The sequence below is a fragment of the Chiloscyllium plagiosum genome, unplaced genomic scaffold, assembly GCF_037043375.1.
Source record: "Chiloscyllium plagiosum isolate Xiang-an unplaced genomic scaffold, Cpla_swu_hap1 HiC_scaffold_17, whole genome shotgun sequence".
NCBI classification, from domain to species: Eukaryota; Metazoa; Chordata; class Chondrichthyes; order Orectolobiformes; family Hemiscylliidae; genus Chiloscyllium; species Chiloscyllium plagiosum.
This window is the reverse complement of record NW_028270155.1, coordinates 501,029-525,230: the sequence shown is the minus strand read 5'-3', so window position 1 is coordinate 525,230 and position 24,202 is coordinate 501,029. Positions and strand designations below refer to the sequence as shown.

Sequence of the window (24,202 nt, the reverse complement as noted above, 5' to 3'; positions counted from 1 at the left end):
GCGACTCCACTTTCAAGGAACTATGAACCTGCACTCCAAGGTCTCTTTGTTCAGCAACACTCCCTAGGACCTTACCATTAAGTGTTTGAGTCCCGCTAAGATTTGCTTTCCCAAAATGCAGCACCTCACATTTATCTGAATTAAACTCCATCTGCCACTTCTCAGCCCATTGGCCCATCTGGTCCAGATCCTATTGTAATCTGAGGTAACTCTCTTTGCTGTCCACTGCACCTCCAATTTTGGTGTCATCTGCAAACTTACTAACTGTACCTTTTTGTCCATTTATGTCCACTCAGCTACTCACTGTGATCATGGCTGATCACCCAACTCCGTATCCTATCCTGTTCCTGCATTGTCCCTATATTTAATCCCTTTAGTTCTGAGGACTGTATCTAACTACTTCTTAAACTTTCAATGTTTTGGTCTTAACGACTTCATGTGACAGAGGATTTCACAGACGAACCTCTCTCTGGGTGAAATGTTTCCTCGTTCTCTGTCCTAAAAGACCTATTCTGTACCCTTAGACTCTGAACAGGCTGTGGATTATTTCTGTTGTAATTTAATCTTTATCACTTTATTTCTAGCGCAGTGGTATCTGAAAACTGAGCTAGCATCTGCGCCTTCTAAGCTCTTGCATCCAACAGAAAAGTATTCTGATTGAAGACTTTTTGTAAATGCATGTTAGACTGTTTCAGCCTATAATTAATCACTTCCTGTTGAAGTACATTCCTCAAATGAACATGGTTTTAGTCTTATTAATTACTATACAGAGCTCTCTGTTCTAACTGGTATTTAATTTGCTAGGATAAATTTGAAAGCAAACTGAGCAGATATTTCCTGTGCTGTCACCATATGTGTAGTTATTGCTGGTTTATTTTTGTGAATCCTGTAACTTTGTATAATGTACCTTGGCTCCATGCCGCTCCCAAAGGCTGGTCAAGTAGCAACTCGATTCACAGTTCAGAGGTGTCAGTGGCTTCTCTTGCTTTTCATCCTGTTTGATATGCTGATTGCAATTCTTTGACCTTTACCTTGTTTGTTGGTGATTGAACAAAACTGAGGTTTTGTCAGGACCAAAGTAACTTCATTCACTTGGCATTAAATTTCGCCTGATGTCATGGCAGCCCCCCATTTCATACACAGTCCTCCTTTCATTCGTGGGCACCCCTTCCCCAAACATTTGTAGCCCGTTCCTCCACCTCTTTCTGCAAATGTTGCTTTCCAAGGCCCAGCAAAATGATGCAGCATTGTGCTGCCCTTCTGATAGTGCAGTGCTGCCTTATTTTGTTTTCCATTGTTATTGGTGTGTAGCTGGGATTCAGACATCTGCAGAGCACACTTAAACAAAGATGTGAAGTTTTAAACATTGAAGGTTGAAATAGTGCTGGTGATGGAGAATGCTGTCAGAATTGGACTTTGCGGTTATATCTGTCTCTTGCTACATCCTGTCCTGATTGAACAATGTTGATAACATCTAATGTAGCATTTTGTTTGCACTGGGAAAATTTTGTGTATAAATATTTGCTATATTAGATTAGATTAGATTACTTAGTGTGGAAACAGGCCCTTCGGCCCAACAAGTCCACACCGACCCGGCGAAGCGCAACCCACCCAGACCCCTACATTTACCCTTACCCCTAACACTACGGGCAATTTAACATGGCCAATTCACCTAACCTGCACATTTTTGGATTGTGGGAGGAAACCGGAGCACCCTGAGGAAACCCACGCAGACACCGGAGAATGTGCAAACTCCACACAGACAGTTGCCTGAGATGGGAATTGAACCCGGGTCTCTGGAGCTGTGAGGCAGCAGTGCTAACCACTGTGCCACCGTGCCGCCGTAGCTTCCATAGAAATAGCACCTTGTAAATGTTCACTTGCTCTCACTGTTTTAGTCAGCAGAATTGAGAAAGGAATGGTTTAAATTATTGCCTGTGCTTGATCTGTGACCTTTCTCTTGCAGTCACTTATATCCAGGAAGTGATGCCATACTTGAAAAAGCCCTCATTGATAGCAGACCTGGCATGGGATAGTCTACCTCCTCATTCTCCATATCTCGGAGCTGCTGGCTCCAGTTCTCCAAATCACAGTGCCAAAGACAGCAAGATTTTTCCGCTGAAGATGTGCTACATCACAAGGAGTCTGAGCATGCCTAATCCAGAGAGCAGGTTGAATGCTTAATCACAATAAGTGATCAAAAATGTCAGTTTCAATTAGGCTGATGAAATGTATGAGCTAGATTACATTCTGTTTTTTTGTATGATGTATCCCACCCCTGGTTCTGTCATTGATGCAGCTACATTGTGACTAATAGAAAATGGAACTACAGGCCAATTGGCAATAATATTAATTGTTCAGAAAATGTTGTTATTAAGCTTGTTGTAATACCACACTTAAACATTACACAATTCCATAAGGTTAGCATGGTTTTATGGAAGAAAATTTTTCCTTTTAAGGATAGAAAATATAACATTGTAAGCAGTAGATAGAAACATAAAGTTGCAAAGAGATATAAAATGAATGATCACAATTGTGTAAATGAATTTCAATTTGGCAAGTGTGAAGTCATCCGCTTTGGATGTTTACTAAGTCATTTAAAAGGTAGAAATATTGGTGGCCCAAATGGTCTTTTGGGGTCCAGGTACATGAAACATTAAAGTATCATGAAGATATACAGAAATAATTTAGAAAATGAATGGAATACTGACATTTAAATCTAGAGAATGGAGTACAAATTGATAGAAGTCATGCTTTAAAGCTCTGTTAAGACCACACTGGGAGTCACTGACTAGTTCTGGCCACTAAACCTCAGGAATGAGATGTTGACCTTAGAGAGAGTAGAATTTGTTTACTAAATAATACTTGGATTCTGGATTAAATTACAAGGAAAGTTCATACAACATAAGTTGCATTCCCTGAAACTTAGATTGAGATGATTGTTTTGTTACCTTTAAATGTTTAAACCAGTGTAAATGGAGAGAAAAAGAGTCTCGAAATAGGGGTGGTATAGGGAGCACATAGCCTAAAAATTGATGTAGGCCTTTCAAGAGAGATTACACACATGAGAATGGTATCTTTATTCTCCAAGTGGCAGTTGATACCAGATCACATGTTGCTTTTATCTATGAGATTAGTACACTGTATTTTGTTATAGGTGATGGATTGGGAAAGGGTGAAGAGAAAAGGATCTTGTAGACATTTATGACCTCTGTGTAGACCAACATGTATTCATGAGTTAGAGGGAGGAAGTAAATGTACTGCAGCCATATTTACAGACAACACACAAACAAGTGGAAAGGCAACTTGTCAGAGGTATGTAGTTTAGAGATATTAATAGGTTGTGTGAATGGGCAAAAAGTTGGCAAATGGAGTGTAATATGGGAAAATGTCAGGTTTTTAATTTTAGACATGAGAACAAAGAACAGAATTATTTAAATGGACAAAAGCTGCAACACAAAGGGACTGTGGGGTGCTTGTGCATGAAACACAGAAAGCTAGCACTCAGGAAGGCTAATAGAATGTTGGTCCTTATTTCAAGGGGATTGGAATGTAAGAATAGGGAACTCCTATTGCAACTGTATAAGGTGCAACAGAATGCTGTGAACAGGTTTTTAAAATTTGTTCATGGGCTGAGAGCACTGCTGGCAGAACAGCATTAATTGCCAAGAGGGCAGTGCTGTGCATCTGGAGTCACATGTAGGCCAGACCAGGTAAGGACAGCAGTTTCCTTCCCTAAAGGACATTAGTGAACCAAGTGGATTTAAAAAAAAAATTAACAATGGATTTATGATCATCATTGGACTCTTAATTTCAGATTTCTAATGAATTCAAATTCCACAACCTGCTATGAGGTGATTTGAACCAGGGTACGCAGAACATGCGTCTCTGGGTTTGTAGTCCAGTGATTAATACCACTAGGTCATTACCTCCTCTTGGTCCCCTTACTGATGGGGAGATATCATTTCATTGGAAGCAGTTCAGACAACATTCACTAGGATGATCCCTATTATGAAGGGAATGTCTTATGAGCAAAGGTTAAACAGGTTGGGACTCTGCCCATTAGAACTTAGAAGAATGGGGTGATCTCATCGAAAGGTATAGGATTCTTAAGGAGCTTGACAGGCTGAATGATGAGAGAATGTTTCCCCTCATGGGAGATTCTTGGACCAAAGGGCATAGTCTCAGAATAAAGGGCTGTCAATTTAAGACTGAGATGAGGATTTCTTCTGGAGTTTGAAAGTCTTTGGAACTCCATGCCACTATGAGCTGGTGTGGCTGAGTGCTTGCATATGTTTAAAACTGAGGGAGATTCTTGATCAGTAAAGGGTTCAGTGTTTAATGGGGAAAAGGCAGGAAAGTCGATGTGAGGGTTGTCGGATGAGCCATGATCTCATTAAATAATGGAGCAGGCCTCAGGAGCTGAAAAGTCTACTCCTGTGCTTATTTCATATGGTCTAATGGACACTCTGACATCTTGGGGAAGTGCAAGAAAACCTATCCTCGTGCACCAGTTGCTGAATGTATGCATGTAGGTGCAGTAGGCAACTAAGAAGGAAAATAGTATGTTGGCCTTCAGAGTGAGAGGATTGGGCTACAGGCTCATGAATGTTTTACTCCAAAAGTCAGGTGTGATGGAATACTCCTCACTTGTCGAGATAAATGCAGCTCTAACAACGGTCAAGAAGCTTGACACCATCCAGGAAAAAGCAGTCTGCTTAATTGCCACCACATTGATAAGCACCACTCTCTCCACCACCAATGCTTAGTACACACTGCTATCTACAAGGTGCCCTACAGCATCTTAGACAGAACCCTCCAAACCTGCAACCACTTTCATCTAAAAGGGCACGAGCAGCAAATTAATGGGAACACCACCATCTGAAAGTTTCCCTCCAACCCAATCACCATCCTGACATGGAAATACATCGCTGCTCCTTCACAGTCTCTGGGTCAAGATTCTGGAATTAAGCCCCATAAGGGCAAAGTGGGTCTACCTACAACACATGGACTGCAACATTTAAGTTGGTAGCTCACCACCACCTTGTGATAACTAGAGACTGACAATAAATGCTGGCCCAACCAGCTACTTCCACATCCCACGAATGAATATAAAAATAATTATGCGGGCCCTTGGTGATTAACACCTCGAGTCTTGTGTGGAGTTTTATTCTCCTTATCTGACGAAGACTGTTCTGGCTATGAAGAGAGGTTTACCAGACTGATTTCTAGATGACAGGTCTGAAGAATTGGGGGAGGGGGCAGCAGTTGGGGGAATCTCTTGGAAACCTATAAAAATCTAACCAGGCTAAATAAGGTAAATGCACGACAGATATTTCCCATGGCAAGGGAGTCCAGGATTATGAGCCCCAGTCTAAAGATATGGGGTATTCTGTTTAGGACTGAAATGAAAAATTTCTTCACCCAGAGAGGTGTGGGGGGAGGTAAGCTGTGGAATTCTCTACCACAGAAAGTGATTGAGACCAAAACATTTAATGCTTTAAACAAGTGGATGTAGATTGTTCCTTGGATTAAGGGGGTTAAAGGGTATGGAGTGAAAGCAGGAACAGGGTATTGTGATGTACAATCAGCCATGATCATATTGAATGGTGGAGCAGACTTGAACGGCCTATTCCTGTTCCCATTTTTTTGTGTCAACCAAAGTTGTTGTGAGTCACTTTGGTATCAGAAATGCCCAAACTATTTCTTGACTCGTAACAAGTTGAAAGTGTAGGTATGCAAAGTGACCTTTGTATCCCTGTTGATAAGTCAATGAAGGCTATCATGCAGCAGCAAGCTATTGGGAAGTCTATTGGAATATATGCCTCATTGCAAGATGATTTGAGTGTAGAAATAGTGAAATCTTTGGTTGTGTGGGAGCTTGACTGCACCTTGAGTACTGAGACGTTTTGGTCTCCTTATCTCAGGAATGATATTCTTGCCGTAGAGGGAGTACAATTTAAAAATATGGAGACTGCTATTTGCATCCAGATGAGATTTTGTTTTATTATGGGTGTTTGGAACCCTCTATCTCAGAGGGCTGTAGAGGCCCTGTCTTTGAGTACACTTAAGGAAGAGATTGATAGATTTCTAATTACCAGTTCCGTGGAGGGTTATGGGAATGGAGTGAGTAAGACATTGAAGTGTAGAGTCAACCGTGATTGTACAGAGTAGCAGAACTGGCTTGACAGACTGAATGTTTTACTACTATACTTATGTTTTATGTTTTTGGATTTCCAGAAGACACTTGATAAGACCATGCTCTGACGTACCCAAGCCCCCATTCTCACACTGATACACATTGTGCCACGCATGAATATTTTATTGTTTTAAGTTCTTTTTATTCAGAAAAACAGGCAACTGTCTTCTGGTTCTGACCCTCTGTTTCCTATTTGTCATTCCCACAGGTTATTTGAACTGCACTCCCCTGATGGCAGGCATGTAATCATTCTGCGGAGCAAGGATGCTGTTGCTACACATGCTTGGTTCACAGCCATTCACACGACTATCACGGCGCTGATCCCTCAGGCACTGTTGGAGCTGAATGGGCTGCTTAACCCAAGTGGCAGGGCCATACAGCATATTGGCTGGCTGGCTGAGCAGGTAGAGAATTCTCAGGTTGCTACTTATTGGCTTCTAAAGTCAAGATGTGTGTTAGGTTGAAGTTGGAGAGTGGGCGGCACGGTGGTTAGCACTGCTGCCTCACAGCGCCAGAGACCCGGGTTCAATTCCCGCCTCAGGCAACTGTCTGTGTGGAGTTTGCACGTTCTCCCCGTGTCTGCGTGGGTTTCCTCTGGGTGCTCCGGTTTCCTCCCACAGTCCAAAAATGTGCAGGTTAGGTGAATTGGCCATGGTAAATTGCCCCTAGTGTTAGGTGAAGGGGTATATGTAGGGGAATGGGTCTGGGTGGGTTGCGCTTCGGGTCGGTGTGGACTTGTTGGGCCAAAGGGCCTGTTTCCACATCTAATCATGACTTGGTTTATATAGTATTACTGCTTGGGAACCTCATTATTCCAGTAACCTAGCAACATGACTGGCTGAATACAGTCCTGTTCTACTATATTCTGACTCTGGGTTACCTTGTGTTACACTTCAAATTCACATTGATAAATGCGCCAGTTTGGAAGCAGGCTGTGACTACTGGTAGGGTATCTGAGGTGATACCAGTGTAGAATGGGAGCAGGACACTGGTGTTTATCTGCTCTGTCCCTCTGGTGTCTGGCAGTGGAAATAAACCAGCTTCCTTGCTTTTATCCTCACTCCATGGAATCTGCTTGCTGGAACTCTTTTTTTTTTTCTTTTGTTTTCCTGTGGGTTGCTAGTGCAGCAGTGGCCCTTGACCACTGGTTATTTATTTTCCTCTTAAGGGCTCTGCATATGTGACTCCAAGGTTTGAAGCGGTCTGATTTAGTTTCAAGATGGTTGTCAGCAGCATTCCCTCTAAGTTGCTCAGTCCCCTGAATCATTGGAAAGCCCCCAATGTGGCAGTCATCATGCCATTGCATAACTTGTACTTCCATAAGCCACTTCTGAGCATAGAGCTGGGAGGTTCAGGCAGGAGGAAGAAAAATCTAAAGGGAATGTTGATTACCAGTGAAAGGAATTTGGGAGATTAGGGACTGAAATAAGAAATAGAAGGAGAAGGGAGGTAACAGTAAATCCTTTACGGTGTATGCAGGAACAGGAATAGAAGCTGTTGCAAGTGGTACTCTTATTACGGTTAGGTTGAGAATTTTAAAGGAAGTGAGGATAGATATTGTGGGGGCAATAATATTTCAGTCTTCCTGCACTTGTTAGAAGAGTGCCATAAGACTAGAGAATTTCAAATATTACAACCTTGTTCAAAAATGCCATCAATTGTAGACCAGTTAGTTTAACTTCGGTGGCAGGGAAATTTCTAGAAACAATTCTTCGGGTAGAATTAGTAATAACATGGAAAAAGGTAGGTTGATAAGGAATAGACAGCATAGATTTCTAATGGGGAAATAGTGTTTAATTTTCTAGAGTACACGGATTTCCAAGACATTTGACACAGTGGCATGCACACACAAATGGGGGCCTGCACTACCTCTCTTATCTTCTGTCAATCTCCTGCCTTTTCCCCATATCCCTTCACACTCTTACTATCCAAAAGAAATGTTTAGTTCCCTTTTGAATGCCTCAGTTGAATCTGCTTCCACCACATCTCCAGGCAGTACATTCAAGACCTGAACAACTTGCTTTGTGAATTGTTTTTCTCACATCACATTGCATGTGGCTTAAATCTCTGCCCCCTAATTTTCCTTTTTTACAAGAGGAAATAGCTTCTCCCGATACTCTGTCTAATCCACTCGTGATTTTAGCAAGCTCTACCAAATTTCCTCTCGACCTTCTCTCCAAGGAGAACAGTTCCAACTCTGATCTTCCTTCATGGCTGAAGTTTCTCATTTCTGGAACCATTCTTGTAAATCGCTTCTGCACTCTCTCCAATGCGACCACTTCTTTGTATAATGAGGGTGCATAATTTTGGGTTACAATTACATCAGTCATGATAAACTGAAGAAAAATGTCAGTTCAGTCATTTTAGCAGGAAACCTGAAGAAGCTATGAGAGAAGATTGGATATGTTGAGGCAGCAATGATTGTGTGTGGACCTCAGGAGGTGGGACACGATCATTAGTAGAGGAATCACTTACCGGGGGCATAAATTTAAGCTAAGACAGAGAAGGCTAAGAAGACAGTTGAAAACATTTTTTTTTTTTACTGAGGGTGGTGGGTGTCTGGAACTTACCGCCTGAGAGGGTGGACTGAAACTCTTAACTTCTGAGCATTATTTGGATACTCGTTGCCATCTGAAAATGGGTTAGGGTCGTCAGATCTTTAACACAGGCATAATGGGGCAAGTGCCCTCCTTCTGTGCGATAAACATTTGAGTTTACTCTTCAAACTCTCCAATCCACCAGAACAATTCCAGAATCTACTGTTTCTGTGATCACTTACATTTAGTACCTAGGGATGTAGATTATGTCAGCTTTCAGTGGCACTGGTTTCTACAACCCTTGTTTATTAATATTCATCTGTTTCCATTCCTTCTTTCCAGTAAACCTTTGCTTCCCTCATTCCTCTGGCCTCTGGATTATCAATCCAGTGATATTACCATTGTTATTATTTCTCCTGAAAAGGTGAGGGGGTATTCATTGCAGAAGCCGAGAGAGTAAAGCAAGGAAAAGTTAAAGAAACAACCAGCAACTTGGCCCTGTATCCAATCCATTGGAGTTTAGAAGAATGAAAGATGGACCTCATTAAGAGCATCAAAATTAGGAACAGGAAAACATGGTTTGGATCCATGAGCCTGCTCTGCCTTTCAACTGGATCAAGCTGATCCAGCATTTCTCATGTCGACTTTCTTGCCTTTTACCTGTAACCCTTGATTTCCCCTTGATCAAGAACTTGTCTGTCTTAAATATACACAAGGACTCTGGCCCCACAGCTACTGTGACAAGGAGTTCCAAAGACTGTGAACCCTCAGAAGAAATTCTGCCTCAACTCAGCTTTAAATTGGTGCCCCTTTATTCTGAGACTGTGCCCTCTGGGAGAGTCTGGAACCTCGCAGCATTTATCCTGTCAAGCCCCTTAAGAATTCTCTATCTTGTGACCAGTGGAGTGCCACAGGATCAGTACTAGGCCCTCTACTTTTTGTCATTTACATAAATGATTTGGGTGCGAGCATAAGAAGTACTGTTAGTAAGTTTGCAGATGACACCAAAATTGGAGGTGGAGTGGACAGCGAAGACAGTTACCTCAGATTACAACAGGATCTGGACCAGATTTGCCAATGGGCTGAGAATTGGCAGATGGAGTTTAATTCAGATAAATGCGAGGTGCTGCATTTTGGGAAAGCAAATCTTAGCAGGACTTATACACTTGATGGTAAGGTCCTAGGGAGTGTTGCTGAACAAAGAGACCTTGGAGTGCAGGTTCATGGCTCCTTGAAAGTGGAGTCGCAGGTCGATAGGATAGTGAAGAAGGCGTTTGGTATGCTTTCCTTTATTGGTCAGAGTATTGAGTACAGGAGTTGGGAGGTCATGTTGTGGCTGTACAGGACATTGGTTAGGCCACTGTTGGAATATTACGTGCACTTCTGGTCTCCTTCCTATCTGAAAGATGTTGTGAAACTTGAAAGGATTCAGAAAAGATTTACAAGGATGTTGCCAGGGTTGGAGGATCTGAGCTACAGGGAGAGGCTGAACAGGCGGGGGCTGTTTTCCCTGGAGCGTTGGAGGCTGACGGGTGACCTTTATAGAGGTTTACAAAATTATGAAGGGCATAGATTGGATAAATAGACAAAGTCTTTTCCCTGGAGTCGGGGAGTCCAGAACTAGAGGGCATAGGTTTAGGGTGAGAGGGGAAAGATATAAAAGAGACCTAAGGGGCAACCTTTTCACGCAGAGGGTGGTACGTGTATGGAATGAGCTGCCAGAGGATGTGGTGGAGGCTGGTACAATTCCAACATTTAAAAGGCGTTTGGATGCGTATATGAATAGGAAGGGTTTGGAGGGATATGGGCCGGGTGCTGGCAGGTGGGACTAGATTGGGTTGGGATATCTGGTCGGCATGAACAAGTTGGACCGAAGGGTCTGTTTCCATGCTGTACATCTCTATGACTCGATGACTCTATCACCCTGATTCTTCTTAACTTCGGTGAGTACAGTCCCAACTGTTTAACCTTTGCTTGTAAAGCAATCCTTCATCCTCATGAACCTTTTGTGGACTGCCTCCAATGAAATGTTATCTTTTTCTTAAATAAGAGGATCAACACTGCTTACAGAACTGCAGATATGGTCTCACTCGCACCTTGTGCAGTTGTAGTAGGACTTCCTAACTTCTGTACTCCAACCCCTTAAAATAAGGACCCATATTCCATTAGCCTTCCTGAATACCTGCTGTACCTGTGTGCTAGCTTTGTATTTCATGCACAAGTCCCTCCAAGTCAGCTTGTGTCGCAGCTTTCTGCATTTAAATAACACGGTTAAACTTCACATTTTCCTACATTACACTCCATTTGCTAACTTTTTGCTACTTAGCAAGATCTCTCTGTAAACTCTGTATCCCTTTACAACTTGCTTTTTCACCTAATTTTCTGCTCTGCAAATTTGGCTACAATACATTCACTTCCCTCCTCCAAGTCATTAATATATATTATAAACAGCTGAGGTCCCAGCACTGATCCCTGTGGAATCTCACTGGTTAAAGTTCACCAAATTGAAAAAGAGCCCCTTATCCCTACTTGCTGCTCCATGCCAATGAGCCGTTCTCTGTCCACTCCAATGTAGTTCTTCCAACATCGTGGGTTCTTATGGCTTAATCTTTTGTGAGGGACCTTATTGAATGCCTTCTGGATGTCCAAATACAACACATCTACTGATTCCCCTCTATCTACCCTGGTTGTGATTTCCTGTCAAATTCCAATAAATTAGTCAGATACAATTTCTCTTTCATAAAGCCATGCTGACTCTGCTTGATTTGAAAATGTATATTGGAATGTATAAAATTCTAAGGAGACTGCATAGTTTGGATACCTGGAGGATGTTTCCTCTTGTAAGGGAAACTAAATCTGGCAACACAATTTAAGAGTAAGAGATCTCCCTTTTAACATAGAAAAGGGATTTTTTTTTCCTCTGAAGATTTATTAATCTCTTTTTTTTCCCTTGGAGAGCAATGGAGGCTGAATCAATCAATTGATTTGAATGAGAGTGATGGATTTTTGATGATCGAGGAATTTGAGGGTTATGGGAGAAAGCAAACAGAAAGGGAGAATTGAGATAATAGTGGGGTCAACCATGATCTTATTGAATGGTAAAGCAGGCTTGAAGGACAGAATGGTCTACTCATGCTCTTCATTCCTGTATCCATACAAATCCTACACTGTCCTACCCTAAATTAATTCTTAATATCAATTTAATTTTATTTCCTAATTTGGCCTGTTGTGTCTGTGCCAACTGGCTACAGAAGCAGCTCATCTAATACCCCTCTCTATATAATCTTGCAATTTTGTTCTCCTCAGATAATTATCCAAAACCTTTTCTAAAATTAATTGAATCTGCCTCCACCATGCCCACAGGCAGAATGCTTGAGATACTAACATAAAAAAGTGTCTTGTTTTTCTCTTGTCAGTCATTTTAAGTTGGTACCCATTTGCTAATTGTGACAGTTTCTTTCTATTCTCATCCCTCCATCAAGTTTCCTTTCAGCCTTCTCATTGGGCAGACCCACCCCAGCTTCCCCATTCTATCCATGTAATTGAAGATCCCAGCTCTGGAATGTTCTTAAAATATTTTCTGAATCCTTTCTAAAGTCTTATAATTCAATGTGTGTGTTGCCATCAGAAGTGCTCTCATCTTGGCCCTTGATTCCAAGCTCCACCCATTACAGCTGTGCTCATTTCTGTTTAGACCTATGATGGGGTTGAGAACTGATTGGTGTCTGAGGATTCAGTCTACAGTGTTCTTGTGTTGAGGAGAGCAGTGCCTTGGTACACAAGTGTTAGATTTCCCAGTGCCTGACAGTTAGGGAGAGAAGCTCCCAGACAGTGTGTAGTCCTGTTTGGGTGGTGGGTTAGGTTGCAAAGTCAGGATCTCGTGCTTATTCAGCAATGGGGTTTTCTTTGTTTTGCAGCAGAAAGTTGAAGGTGGAAGGCAGCACTGGAAGCCGGTGGTGGTCGTCCTTACTGATAAAGACATGCTGCTTTACAACAGCGTCCCATGGAACAGAGACCTGTGGTCATCGCCCACTCAGAGTCACCCACTGCTAGCAACCAGGTCTGAAGAGTGCAATAAATGTGACAGGAGGAATATGCTGATAACTAAGCCCCACTAATGCACTAGTCACACCATTGGTGTAAACGTTGCTTCAGTACCAAAATGGCAAACTGCTTCCCTTACTATCAAAAATGAACAAAAACCTCAAGCAGGAGCAGATTACTGCAGATGCTGGAATCTGTACTATTAGCAAAAAATGCTGGAAATCACAGCGGGTCAGGCAACATCTATGGAGAGAGCGCAAGCATACATTTCCCCTCAGCTCTGATGAAGCGTTCCTTGTGGTCACGTCTCAGTAATTGGCACAGTATCATATCCATGTGTCTCTATATGTGCTGTTAATTCAGTAATTTTATTCGGGCTGCTATGTGCATTTAGATACAACTACATAGGTAGATGAAGGTGGGGGAGAAAGTAATAGGTCAGATAGGAAGATGCCTCATCTTCCGCCTTGGGACCCTGTAGTCACACAAGATTAATGTGGATTTCACCAGTTTCCTCATTTCCCATACCCCTACCTAATGCCAGACCCGAGCCTCCAACTCAGCGCTGTCTCTTGATCTGTCCATCGTCCTTCCCATCTATCCGCTCAGTCCTCCCCTCTGACCTATCACCTTCTCTCCCGCCTTCATCTACCTATTGCATTCTCAGCTACTTTATCCCCAGCAACCCCCCACCCCATTCAAGTCTCAGCATGCCCCCGGCCTACAAGCCTCATTCCTGATGAAGGGCTTATGCCCAAAACGTTAATTCTCCTGCCCTTTGGATGCTGCCTGACCTGCTGTGCTTTTCCAGCACCACACTCTCGACTCCCCTTGACGAAGCCATGTTGACTCAGCACTAATTTACTATGCACTTCCAAGTACACTGCATTATCATACTTCATAATAGAGTCTAAAACCTTACCAACAACTGAGGTCAGATCATTTCCCATATTCTGTCTGCCTCCCCTTGAACAGGGGTATTATGTTAGACATGTTCCAGTTCTCTGGCACCCTCTATAATTCATGTTTCCTGAAAGATCAACATCAAAGCCTTCCCAGACGTTTGTACCTTTCAGCTTCCCTAGCATTATCTCTTCACTTCTTGCTCCCCTGACTCTCTTGGAGTTCTGGTTTGCTACTGGTGTCTTCCACCATGAAGTTTGATGCAGAGTGTCTGTACAATTCCTCTGCCATTTCTTTGTGCAGTGTTCCACTTCTCCAGCCTGATTTTTCAGTGATCCAATTGTGTCTCTCTCACCTTTTTTATATATCAATAAAACCACTTACAATCATCTTTTTGTAACAGGGTAGCTTATTCTCATATTTCATCTTCTCCTCTCTTATTGCTATTTTTAGTTGCCCTCTGGCTTTTAAAGGCTTCCCACTAGTCTTCAACACATTGTATGCTATTTCTTTTGTTTTTATACTGTCCCTGACTTTCTTTGTCAGCCATCGTTGCCTTCTTTCCCTTAGCATGATTCAATACTCCTTGGGATGAATTTCTACTGTGCCTCCTGAATTACCTCCAGAATCTCTTGCTATTGCTGCACCACTCTCTTACCTGCTAGGCTCCCCTTCCAATTAACTCTGGCCAGCTTCTCCCTCATGTCTTTATTATCTTTACTCAATTGTAATACCATTACATCTGATTTAAGCTTCTCCCTCGCTAACTGAATTCCATCATATTATGGTCACTGCACTCTTGGGGGTTCCTTTACCTTAAGCTTCCCAATTAAGTCTGCAGCGTTAGATGTCACCAAATCCAGAATTGCCTGTTCCCTCTACCACAAGCTTCTTTTAAAAAAAAAAATCTTGTAGACGGTTGCTGAACAAAGGGATCTTGGACTGCAGGTTCATAGGTCCTTGAAAGTGGAGTCGCAGGTAGATAGAATAGTGAAGAAGGCGTTTGGTATGCCTTCCTTCATTGGTCAGAGTATTGAGTGCAGGCATTGGGAGGTCATGTTCTGGATGTACAGAACATTGGTTAGGCGTGGAATATTGCATGCAATTCTGGTCTCCTTTCTATTGGAAGGATGTTGTGAAACTTGAAAGCCTTCAGAAAACATTTGCAAGGATGTTAGGTAAAAACAATGATTCCTGATGAAAGGCTTTTGCCTGAAACATCGATTTTACTGCTGCTCGGATGCTGCCTGAACTGCTGTGCTCTTCCAGCGCCACTAATCCAGAATTTGCAAGGATGTTGCCAGGGTTGGAGGATTTGAACTATAGGGAGAGGTTGAATAGGCTAGGGTTGTTTTTCCTGGAGCGTCGGAGGCTGAGGGGTGACTTTATACAGTAGAGGTTTGTAAAATCATGAGGGGCATGGATAGGATAAATAGACACGGTCTTTTTCCTGGGGTGGGGGAGTCCAGAACTAGAGGGCTTAGGTTTAGAGTGAGAGGGGAAAGATATAAAAGAGACCTAAGGGGCAATTTTTTCCCCACACAGGGTGGTGCGTGTGTGGATTGGCTGCCAGAGGAAGTTGTGGAGGCTGGTACAATTGCAACATTTAATAGGCACTTGGATGGGTATATGAATAGGAAGGGTTTGGAGAGATATGGGCTGGGTGCTGCAGGTGGGACTAGATTGGGTTGGGATATCTGGTCGGCATGGACAAGTTGGACTGAAGGGTCTGTTTTCGTAATGTATATCTGAGTCTACTGCTAGGAGGCCTGTGTACAACTCCCATCCGGGTCTTTTCTCTGTTCCAGTTCTTCAAATGTATATATACAAATTCTACACTGTCCTACCCTAAATTAATTCTTCATATCAATTTAATGTTATTTCCTAATAGCAAGCAGCCCCACCACTGCTGCCTATCCTCTTGATAGAACATGTATCCTTGGATATTAAAAAACATAAAATTCCCACAGAAATTTTGAAAGAGGCCGTTCAACCTATCAAATCAAGGGGAAATAAATTTAAGGTGAAGGGTGGAAGGTATAGGGGAGATGTCAGGGGTAGGTTCTTTACCCAGAGAGTGGTGGGGGCATGGAATGCGCTACCTGTGGGAGTGGCAGAGTCAGAATCATTGGCGACCTTTAAGCGGCAATTGGATAGGTACATGGATGGGTGCTTAAACTAGGACAAATGTTCGGCACAATATCGTGGGCCGAAGGGCCTGTTCTGTGCTGTATTGTTCTATGTTCTAAATCAACATCAATCCTCTAAAAAGCATCTCACCTAACCCAGCCCCTACCCTGTACTGTTGACAACACATTCGCCATGGCTAACCCATCTATCCAGCACGTCCCTGAACCACAGTCTGGACAATTTCGATGGCCAAACAACCTAATCTGCACATATTTGGACTGTGGGAGAAAACATAGCACTCTGCTGAACCGTGCGCAGACACTGGGAGAATGTGCAAACTCCACAAAAACAGTTGCCCAAGACTAGAGTGGAACCCCTGTCCCTGGAGTTGTGAGGCAGCCGTGCTAGCTTCTTAGCCACTTTGCTGCCCACTAGTTCTTAGTCGTGATCCCCTTGCAACTACATCTCTGTGATGCCCACAACAGCATATGCACCAATTTCAATCTATAGTACAAGCTCATTTACCTTGTTTCTTCTTCCAGTTTTCCTGTGTCACTCGTTTTATGCTGGGCCCACAATCCTGGACTTGAATTTATCCTGTTTAAAAATGATATTCCAAACTAAGAGTCCAAAAAAAGGCAAGTAAAGTGCATCTCTTCCCCTCTGCACTGAATTTCCATGCTGCCTATAAAGTCCCTGAGCTATACACTTGGGCTGTGTCTGACACTGGATGTTACCACTCCTTCCTCACCATGCAAAGCCTACTACAAGAAATAGCACCCTCCCTTCACTGAACTCCTACTTTCGCTAAACTGTAAAGTTCTATTCTCTGCAGATTGGATTATTATACTTATGTAACTTGCCTATTTCAGTTTCTGGTCAATGATAACCCTCAGAACGTTGAACGTGAAGGATTCAGTGATGGTAATCCCAATGAATGTTAAGGGCCAGCGATCAGATTAGTGTTTTTTAGTGATGCCCATTGTCCAGCAATTGTATAGCATGAATGTTACTTCGTATGTGCCTCTATATGACCAAGGACTATTACAGTACCTGATTATGGTGCTGGGTGGTTCATATATTGGCATACATCCCCATTCCTGACCTTATGTTGGAACGTGGGTCATTGGTGAACAGCTGAAGATGGTTTGGTCTAAGATACTTAACTTTCTGCTATGTTGATGTCCATTTTTCTTTCCCTGTTTCTCAGGTTGGTTCACTCAGGGTCAGCACGAGGATCCCCAAGCATTAGTTCCGATCTATCATTTGCGACAAGAACTGGGTCACGACAAGGCATTGAAATGCATGTTTTCCGTGTGGAGACTCACCGGGATCTGTCAACATGGACACGGATGCTTGTCCAAGGCTGCCATAGTGCTTCGGAGCTGATTAAAGAGGTGACGTTGGGTATGTGTTCTGAGTGGTGATCACCATGTGTTTCATCAGTGTGGGAGGTTTGGGTGTGTTCTCGTATCACCATGGCGACAAGGCTAGTGTGTGGGTTTGGTGAGTGGGTCTTTGTGCATGAGTTCTGAACCTCAGGACATTTGATCTCAGCTATAATTATTCAGTGGAGGTTTTACTTTAATGACAGGCAGTGTTATTTTGAGTTATCTTGTGTACTGAAAGCTGTGATAAAAGCAGTTTTCATAATCTCTGAAGCATCTAATCAAATGATCTTACAGGTCACAGAGAATATCATCTGTTGTACTGTTGATGTTGTATTCCTCTCCAGCAGCAACACTGCTTACCATTACCTCCCTTGCATTTCCTCACCACCTTCACAGCTCTGCTGAAACCCTTGTTCATGCCATTGTTATATTGAGATTTGACTATTTCAATACTTTCCTGATCAGCTTCCCATCTTTTTCATTGTGTCAAGCTTATCTCATTCAAACTATTGCTGCTGCAGTCCTAATTTGCACCAGGTCCTGCTTACCACTGCTTTGTGATTAATGTTGAGAAGTTGCTAAGCCAGGAGCCATTTTTGAAATTCTTGTCCATCATATCAGTAATTCTGGATTTTTGAGCAGACCCCAATTTTAATAGAGCCATTTTTTGGTGATGTATGGTCTCTGCTCTGTAATTCCCTCCCTAAGCTCATCTGCCCTTCTATTTCTATTTCTTCTTATGATCATTTGCCATTAAGTCTATTAGCTTTCCACTTAGTAACCAATGAATTAGTCAAGCCAGTACGTCGCCTCAATTCCACATTTCATGTTTGACTTGTATCAAATTCCTCCTCTTCCACTTTCATTTCCAGTGTGAAGGGCACATAATCTCCTTTGTCACTATCTGTTCTGTTCAGATGCTTCTGCCCTTTTTGGTTTGTAAATATATTTATTAGCAAATTTTTTTTAACTTTACAAGCATTTAAATTATTGAAAAGTACAATCAATAACAAATATCAGTATAATAAAAAGAAAAACCTCAAATTACTCTACAACTACTGTCTGCGAACTATTAACCTACCCTATAATACAAAACAAACCCTAACATTGTGCAAAGCAACACCAATAAATCAGTAAATAACTAATAGATAAAAAAAAAACCTTAGAATACAGAACAGCTATGCTCAGCGCAAAGCTCCAAAACAAAAGAACGGGAGCATTGTATATATACCGTATTAAGTCAGGAGACCCCCCTCCAGGGCCCAGGGCTTGACAAACCTAACCATCCTGGTTAAACAAACGCCCTAGTTAAGATAACTGACAAATCTATATCCAAATAACTCAAGTAGGGCTGCCATGTCTTATAAAAAATGGTCTGTTGTGTGTTGCACCATGTTTGTAAACAAAAAGAGAGTCCAAGGGAAGGTGCTCCATAATTAATTTCTGTCGTCTCAGCAAGCCCGGCGGGTTCTCAGACATCCAGTTAATCAGAATATTCTTCCTTGCACAGTGTGCAAGAATATTAAATAGTTACTTCCCATGCCCGTCTAAAGATGGTAAATTCGGTAGACCTAAGAGGAGAGATATTGGGTCTACTTTGACTTCAGTCCTCAAAACCCTCCCTATCTCTCCCACCACAGCGCTCCAATAAACACGGAGCCTGTGGCATGTCCAGAAGCAATGGGTAAGAGTACCTGTACTTATTTTAATTTGGGGCACACTGAAGATGCCCATTTTTTAAACTTAGCCAGACAGTCTGGCGCCAGATGAGCCCTGTGCAGAACTTTTAACTGTGTAGCACATGTCCTACTACAGATTGAGATCTTTCGAGTATTCTCCCATATGTTCTCCCATGTTTCAGAAGAGATCTCCACTCCTAGCTCTTGCTCCCAGACTTCACATAACCAGTTACTATCCTGCCAGGTCCTGCCACCCAGCAGGCGATAGAGGGCACTAACCGAAAGGGTGCTTGTGTAATGTTTCAGGCTTATAGGGCTTAGCGAGAAACGTAGTCTTTTTCTGGATGAAATCCCTAACCTGAAAAAAAATGGAAAAGATCTCTGCTGGGTAACCCGTATTTCAATCTCAGTTGCTCAAAAGATATCATAATCTCCCCCTCAACCAAGTCTCCCAAACTAGAAACTCCTCTTGCTGCCCATGGTTTGAACCCTGAGTCCATCATCCCTGGTCGGAACCCTGGCATGCCAACTATAGGTGTAAGTGGTGAAGTCTTGGATAAACAACCCTCACTCTGACATTGCCCTCCATGCCTTGACTGTACTAATGACAATGGAGTTCTGGCAATGGTCCATAACTGGCCTCATCCTATCCATGAACAACAGGTTAATAAGAGGGCACTTTGCCTGGGAGCCTCAATATCCAGCCATATTGAGTTTGGATCATTACCGACCCAATCGCAGACAAAGGACAGCAGGGAACTCGTTTGATACCTCCTGGTGTCTGGGAAATCAACTCCTCCCCCTCGAGGCAACTGCAATTTAGTAAATTTGATGAGGGGCTGCCCACTATTGCCAGACAAAGGAACCAAACCATTCCATAAGCTTCCACAGCATTGACCTGGGAAACACTATAGGAAGCATACGCATGGGTTAAAGCAAAAGAGGAAGAACATTCACCTTAATGAGAGATATTTGGCCCGGCCATGAAATTGGAAGAGCCTCCCATCTCTGGATATCTCACCTAATAATATTGTCGAACAAGTGAGCAAAGTTAGTACGAAATAACAGATCAAACTTGGGGGTATTAAAAATGCCTAGGTACCGGAACCCTGCCTGTGACCCTTAAAAGGGAACTGAGGGCCACCTTCAACTTCTGGCACATCCTTAAGGTTCCCCAAAGGCATAGCCTCGTGATTTTGCAAAGTTAATCTTATTTACTGAAATAGCCCCAAATGTATTGATACGTTGTATCAAATGGGGTACGGAGGTCATTGGGTTCGATCAAAAACAGAAGGACATCATCTGCATACAGTGTAATCTTGTGTGCCCTCGATCCTGCTTCTGGAGCGTTTATGTGGACGTTCTGACGAATGGCCTCTGCTAGTGGCTCTATCACCAACGCAAACAACAATGGTGAGAGGAGGCAGCCTTGCCGACTACCCCTACCAATCCTAAAATTCCCAGACTTCACCCTGTTGGTGATGACCACGGCCAGGGGGTGGTGATATAAAACCTCCACCCACCTAGCAAAGACCCCACCCAACCCAAACTGTTCTAAAAAAGATATGGCCATTCCACCCGGTCAAATGCTTCCCTGCATCTAAGGAAATCACCAACCCCTCAATCGATCATTGCTGACAAATTTGGACTATATTTAGCAAACTTCTAATATTATTAGAGGACCTACGGCCCCTTATAAAGCCTGTCTGGTCCTCTTTAACAATATGGGGCAACACCCTTTCCAATGTCAGTGCCAGGATCTTGGACAGAATCTTGAAATCTGAATTTAATAGAGAGATGGGCCTGTATGAGGCACAATCCTAAGGAACCTTCCCCTTCTTAAGAATTAAGGAAATATTAGCTTCTCTCAAAGATGGTGGTAGGCATTCATGCATATGTGAGTGATTATACATCTCCAACATCGGCCCTGACAGAATCCCTATAAACTCCTTATAAAACTCATCCGAGAGACCATCGGGCCAGGTGCTTTCCCACTCTAAAGTTGCTTAGTTGCCTCCTGTATTTCCTGAACTGTCAAAGGGGCATTAAGGAGAGAGGCCTGTTCCAAGGTCACCCCTGGGAGATCCAGGTTCTTAAAATAAGGTCTCATTTTAGCCCTCCTGTCCTCGCAACCTTCAGACCGATTCAGTTCAGACTAAAAGCTCCGAAAAGCCTCATTAATCTTTTTAGCATCGTATGTAAGGATGCCGGCGCTGTCTCTGATTGCAGTAATGGATTGGGGAGCACGATTTTTCCTAGTCAGGTATGCTAAATACTTCCCTGGCCTATGGGCTTTGTGGGTGGCACGGTGGCACAGTGGTTAGCACTGCTGCCTCACAGCGCCAGAGACCCGGGTTCAATTCCCGCCTCAGGCGACTGACTGTGTGGAGTTTGCACGTTCTCCCCGTGTCTGCGTGGGTTTCCTCCGGGTGCTCCGGTTTCCTCCCACAGTCCAAAGATGTGCAGGGTCAGGTGAATTGGCCATACTAAATTGCCCGTAGTGTTAGGTAAGGGGTAAATGTAGGGGTATGGGTGGGTTTCGCTTCGGCGGGTCGGTGTGGACTTGTTGGGCCGAAGGGCCTGTTTCCACACTGTAATCTAATCTAATCTAATCTATCCCCATATTCAAACAGCCTTTGTCTAACAAAAGCAAGTTCTTTCTTTGTGGTTTGTGTCAGTATTGAATTTAAGGCAGCCTGAAGGGCCATGATCCGCTGTAGCTTAGTCACCGAAGGCCGCGAAAATGTGCCACCTCTGAGGCTTTCAACCGCGTCTCGAGTAAACGCTGCTGTTCCTTCTGTCGTTTCCGGCTAGGTGAACAGGAAATAGCTAAGCCCCTAGCAAAGGCCTTAGCAGTCTCCCATTGCATAGACTGACTACTAGCCATGTCTGAGTTGATAGTCAAAAATTCCTGAAACTCCTTCATGAGGTATTCCACAAATTTGGAATCCTTAAGGAGTAGTGGATCCAAATGCCAGTGCCGCAAACCTAGTCCTTCCACTCTTGGCCTTAACCTCCAAATATACTACTGCGTGATCAGAGGTAGCTATATTTCCAATTTTACAACCCATAATCTAATCCAAAAGGGCCAAGGGAGCCAGAAAGAGGTCAATCCTCCTGTGACATTTATGTGGGTTTGAAAGAAAGTGAAGTCCCTGCTGGTAGGGCGAAGACGTCTCCAAATATCCACCAGCCTCAACTCCTCGCATAAGTCAACTTAGAGAAACCATTAATCAAAACTTTGAGGGGATGCAATGGAGGTCAGTAGACATTTAAAATGCCATATTCCTCCCCATGTGTCAGGGCTTTAAGTATCACAAACTGTCCCTGCTCATTTTTCACCTGCTCTAATAATGTGAACGGAAGATTTTTCTGGATAAGTACCGCCACTCCCCAACTTTTAGTAGAAAAGAATACTCTGTCATAACCCCCCTGTTGTAATTTCAGGTGTTCCCCATTGTCAAGATGGGTTTCCCCACAACAAAGCGATATCAACCCTTTCCCCCTTAAGGCTAGAAAGCACTTTTTTTCCTTTTAACAGGCAAATGACTTCCCTTAATGTCCCAGCTGCACCATTTAATAAGACACTTAGCCATATCCCCTTTGAGACACCCTTGAACCCCTGGGAGGGAGAATCCTGCTTACAAAGCGTCGATTCATAGAGTCGAAGAATTATATATACAAAAACTACTCTATCATAACTATAAACAACTATTACTACAAAGAAAACCAACTATAAAATCTTGAATGGAGGACTCATTCCCCCTGCCCACAGGGAGCACTCGCCTTACCCATCCCCTCCTTCAAACCCGCACTGTGCCCCAGCCTTAGGCCAGAGAAAAAAAACAAGGAGATGATCCTTAAATCAACAGAAAAAAAAGACCAAGTCAGGATGAGCACTCCACCCATCCCTGGCTTCATGTCACCCCGACTTGTGACTAAAAGAGAAACAACAAACCAAAAAAAGGGGGAGAAACAACAAAACATCCACAAAACTTCCCATCAGAAAATCCAGGTATTTAAAAAAAAAAGGAACAACTTATTCCAAGTTTTTTCCCCCTTTCCAAAATCAAAATTATTAGGGAGAAAGAAAGGAATAAAACAAAGGGAAAACATGGGGAAAGAAGGAAAAGAGAACAAACATTAACCGTATTCTTCAGGCCAGTCCGTCTATTTTAAAGTGTCTACAAAGTTTTTAGCTTTATCCGCTGAGTCTCATGTATAAACTGAGTCCTTGTGGCTGAAATGGAGCACTGCGGGGTATCTCATGGAGTACTGGATGCCCAGGTTCCTCAGCCTCTTTTTAACTTCATCGAAGGACTTCCTCTTTCGAATTAAAGCTGCTAAGGAATCCTAGAAATACATTATTTTTTACCCCTTGTACAGCAGTGCCTGCGGATCATTTCCCAGTAATCTAGAAGCTTCTATGACTTTTTGCTTGTCCCTATGAATGGAAGTGCACTCGGACTGAGCGGGAACGCTGCACCGGCCCTGACCTGTGCACTGTAACCCAATACGCCCTTTCAATCTGAAGCCTGCTGGACTCAAATGTGAAGGCCCAAAAACTTCAGCAGCCAGCTTTCAAAGAAGCTGACTGGCTGCTCACCTTCAGGGAGCCCTACAGTTCGGAGATTTATCCTCTGACCTTGATTTTCAAGGTCGTCGATATGGTCTCGCAAGGTCTGCACCTCTCGCTCCAGCACCTGGATCCCATTGGATGAGGACTCCATCGCAGCTTCCGAGGCCTTAGTTCGACCCTTCACCTCCTCCAACCTCTCCCCAATGCCCTGGATCTCCTGCTCATGCTTCTGCAGCATGGATGCGATGGATTGGACCTGGGCACAAATCTCCCCACGGATTTCCTCAATCACAGCCCCAACTTTCAAGGTAAGTCTCTCCATCGCCGCAGCCAATTCCTGTGAGTCTGTCAGGTCCCCGGGGGTTCAGGAGAGGCTGCTGCTGCTGCAGTCTCTGGTGTGGTAGGTGCTGCAGGGGAGTGTCCTCCCTGCTGCTGTTTACTTGCTCCTTTTCCCTTTGGCATCCTTCCCACTCCCAAATATGACCAAATATGTGTTCTGTAAGGTTTTAAACTAATAATTCCACCACATAAGTTGGCCAGGGATGGCAAAAAACACCAGTATGCCTTGGCTGTGAGGCAGAGCTGTCCACAGCAGTTCTACAGAATCGCTGCCATCGTGCCGAGTCCCCCTTCCTGCCCTATTCTAATCCTCTGGTGCTCTCCTTCATGCCCCATGTTCACTTTGTGCATGAAACGAGCTATTGACTCCATTCTCTTGGAGGTGCTGATCACTTTCACCA

At 43.3% G+C, this 24,202-nt stretch overlaps 1 protein-coding gene across 2 annotated transcripts in view; it reads left to right on the top strand.

Moving 5' to 3' along the window:
• Positions 1-24,202, top strand: part of sntb2 (syntrophin, beta 2) — a 63,265-nt gene that overhangs the window by 12,681 nt on the left and 26,382 nt on the right. For both annotated transcript variants that reach the window (XM_043706460.2, XM_043706459.2), the window contains exons 2-5: positions 1,967-2,171; positions 6,408-6,603; positions 12,654-12,796; positions 17,024-17,220. In XM_043706460.2, coding sequence (XP_043562395.1) covers positions 1,967-2,171; positions 6,408-6,603; positions 12,654-12,796; positions 17,024-17,220 — 741 coding nt within the window. The remainder of the gene's footprint in view (positions 1-1,966; positions 2,172-6,407; positions 6,604-12,653; positions 12,797-17,023; positions 17,221-24,202) is intronic.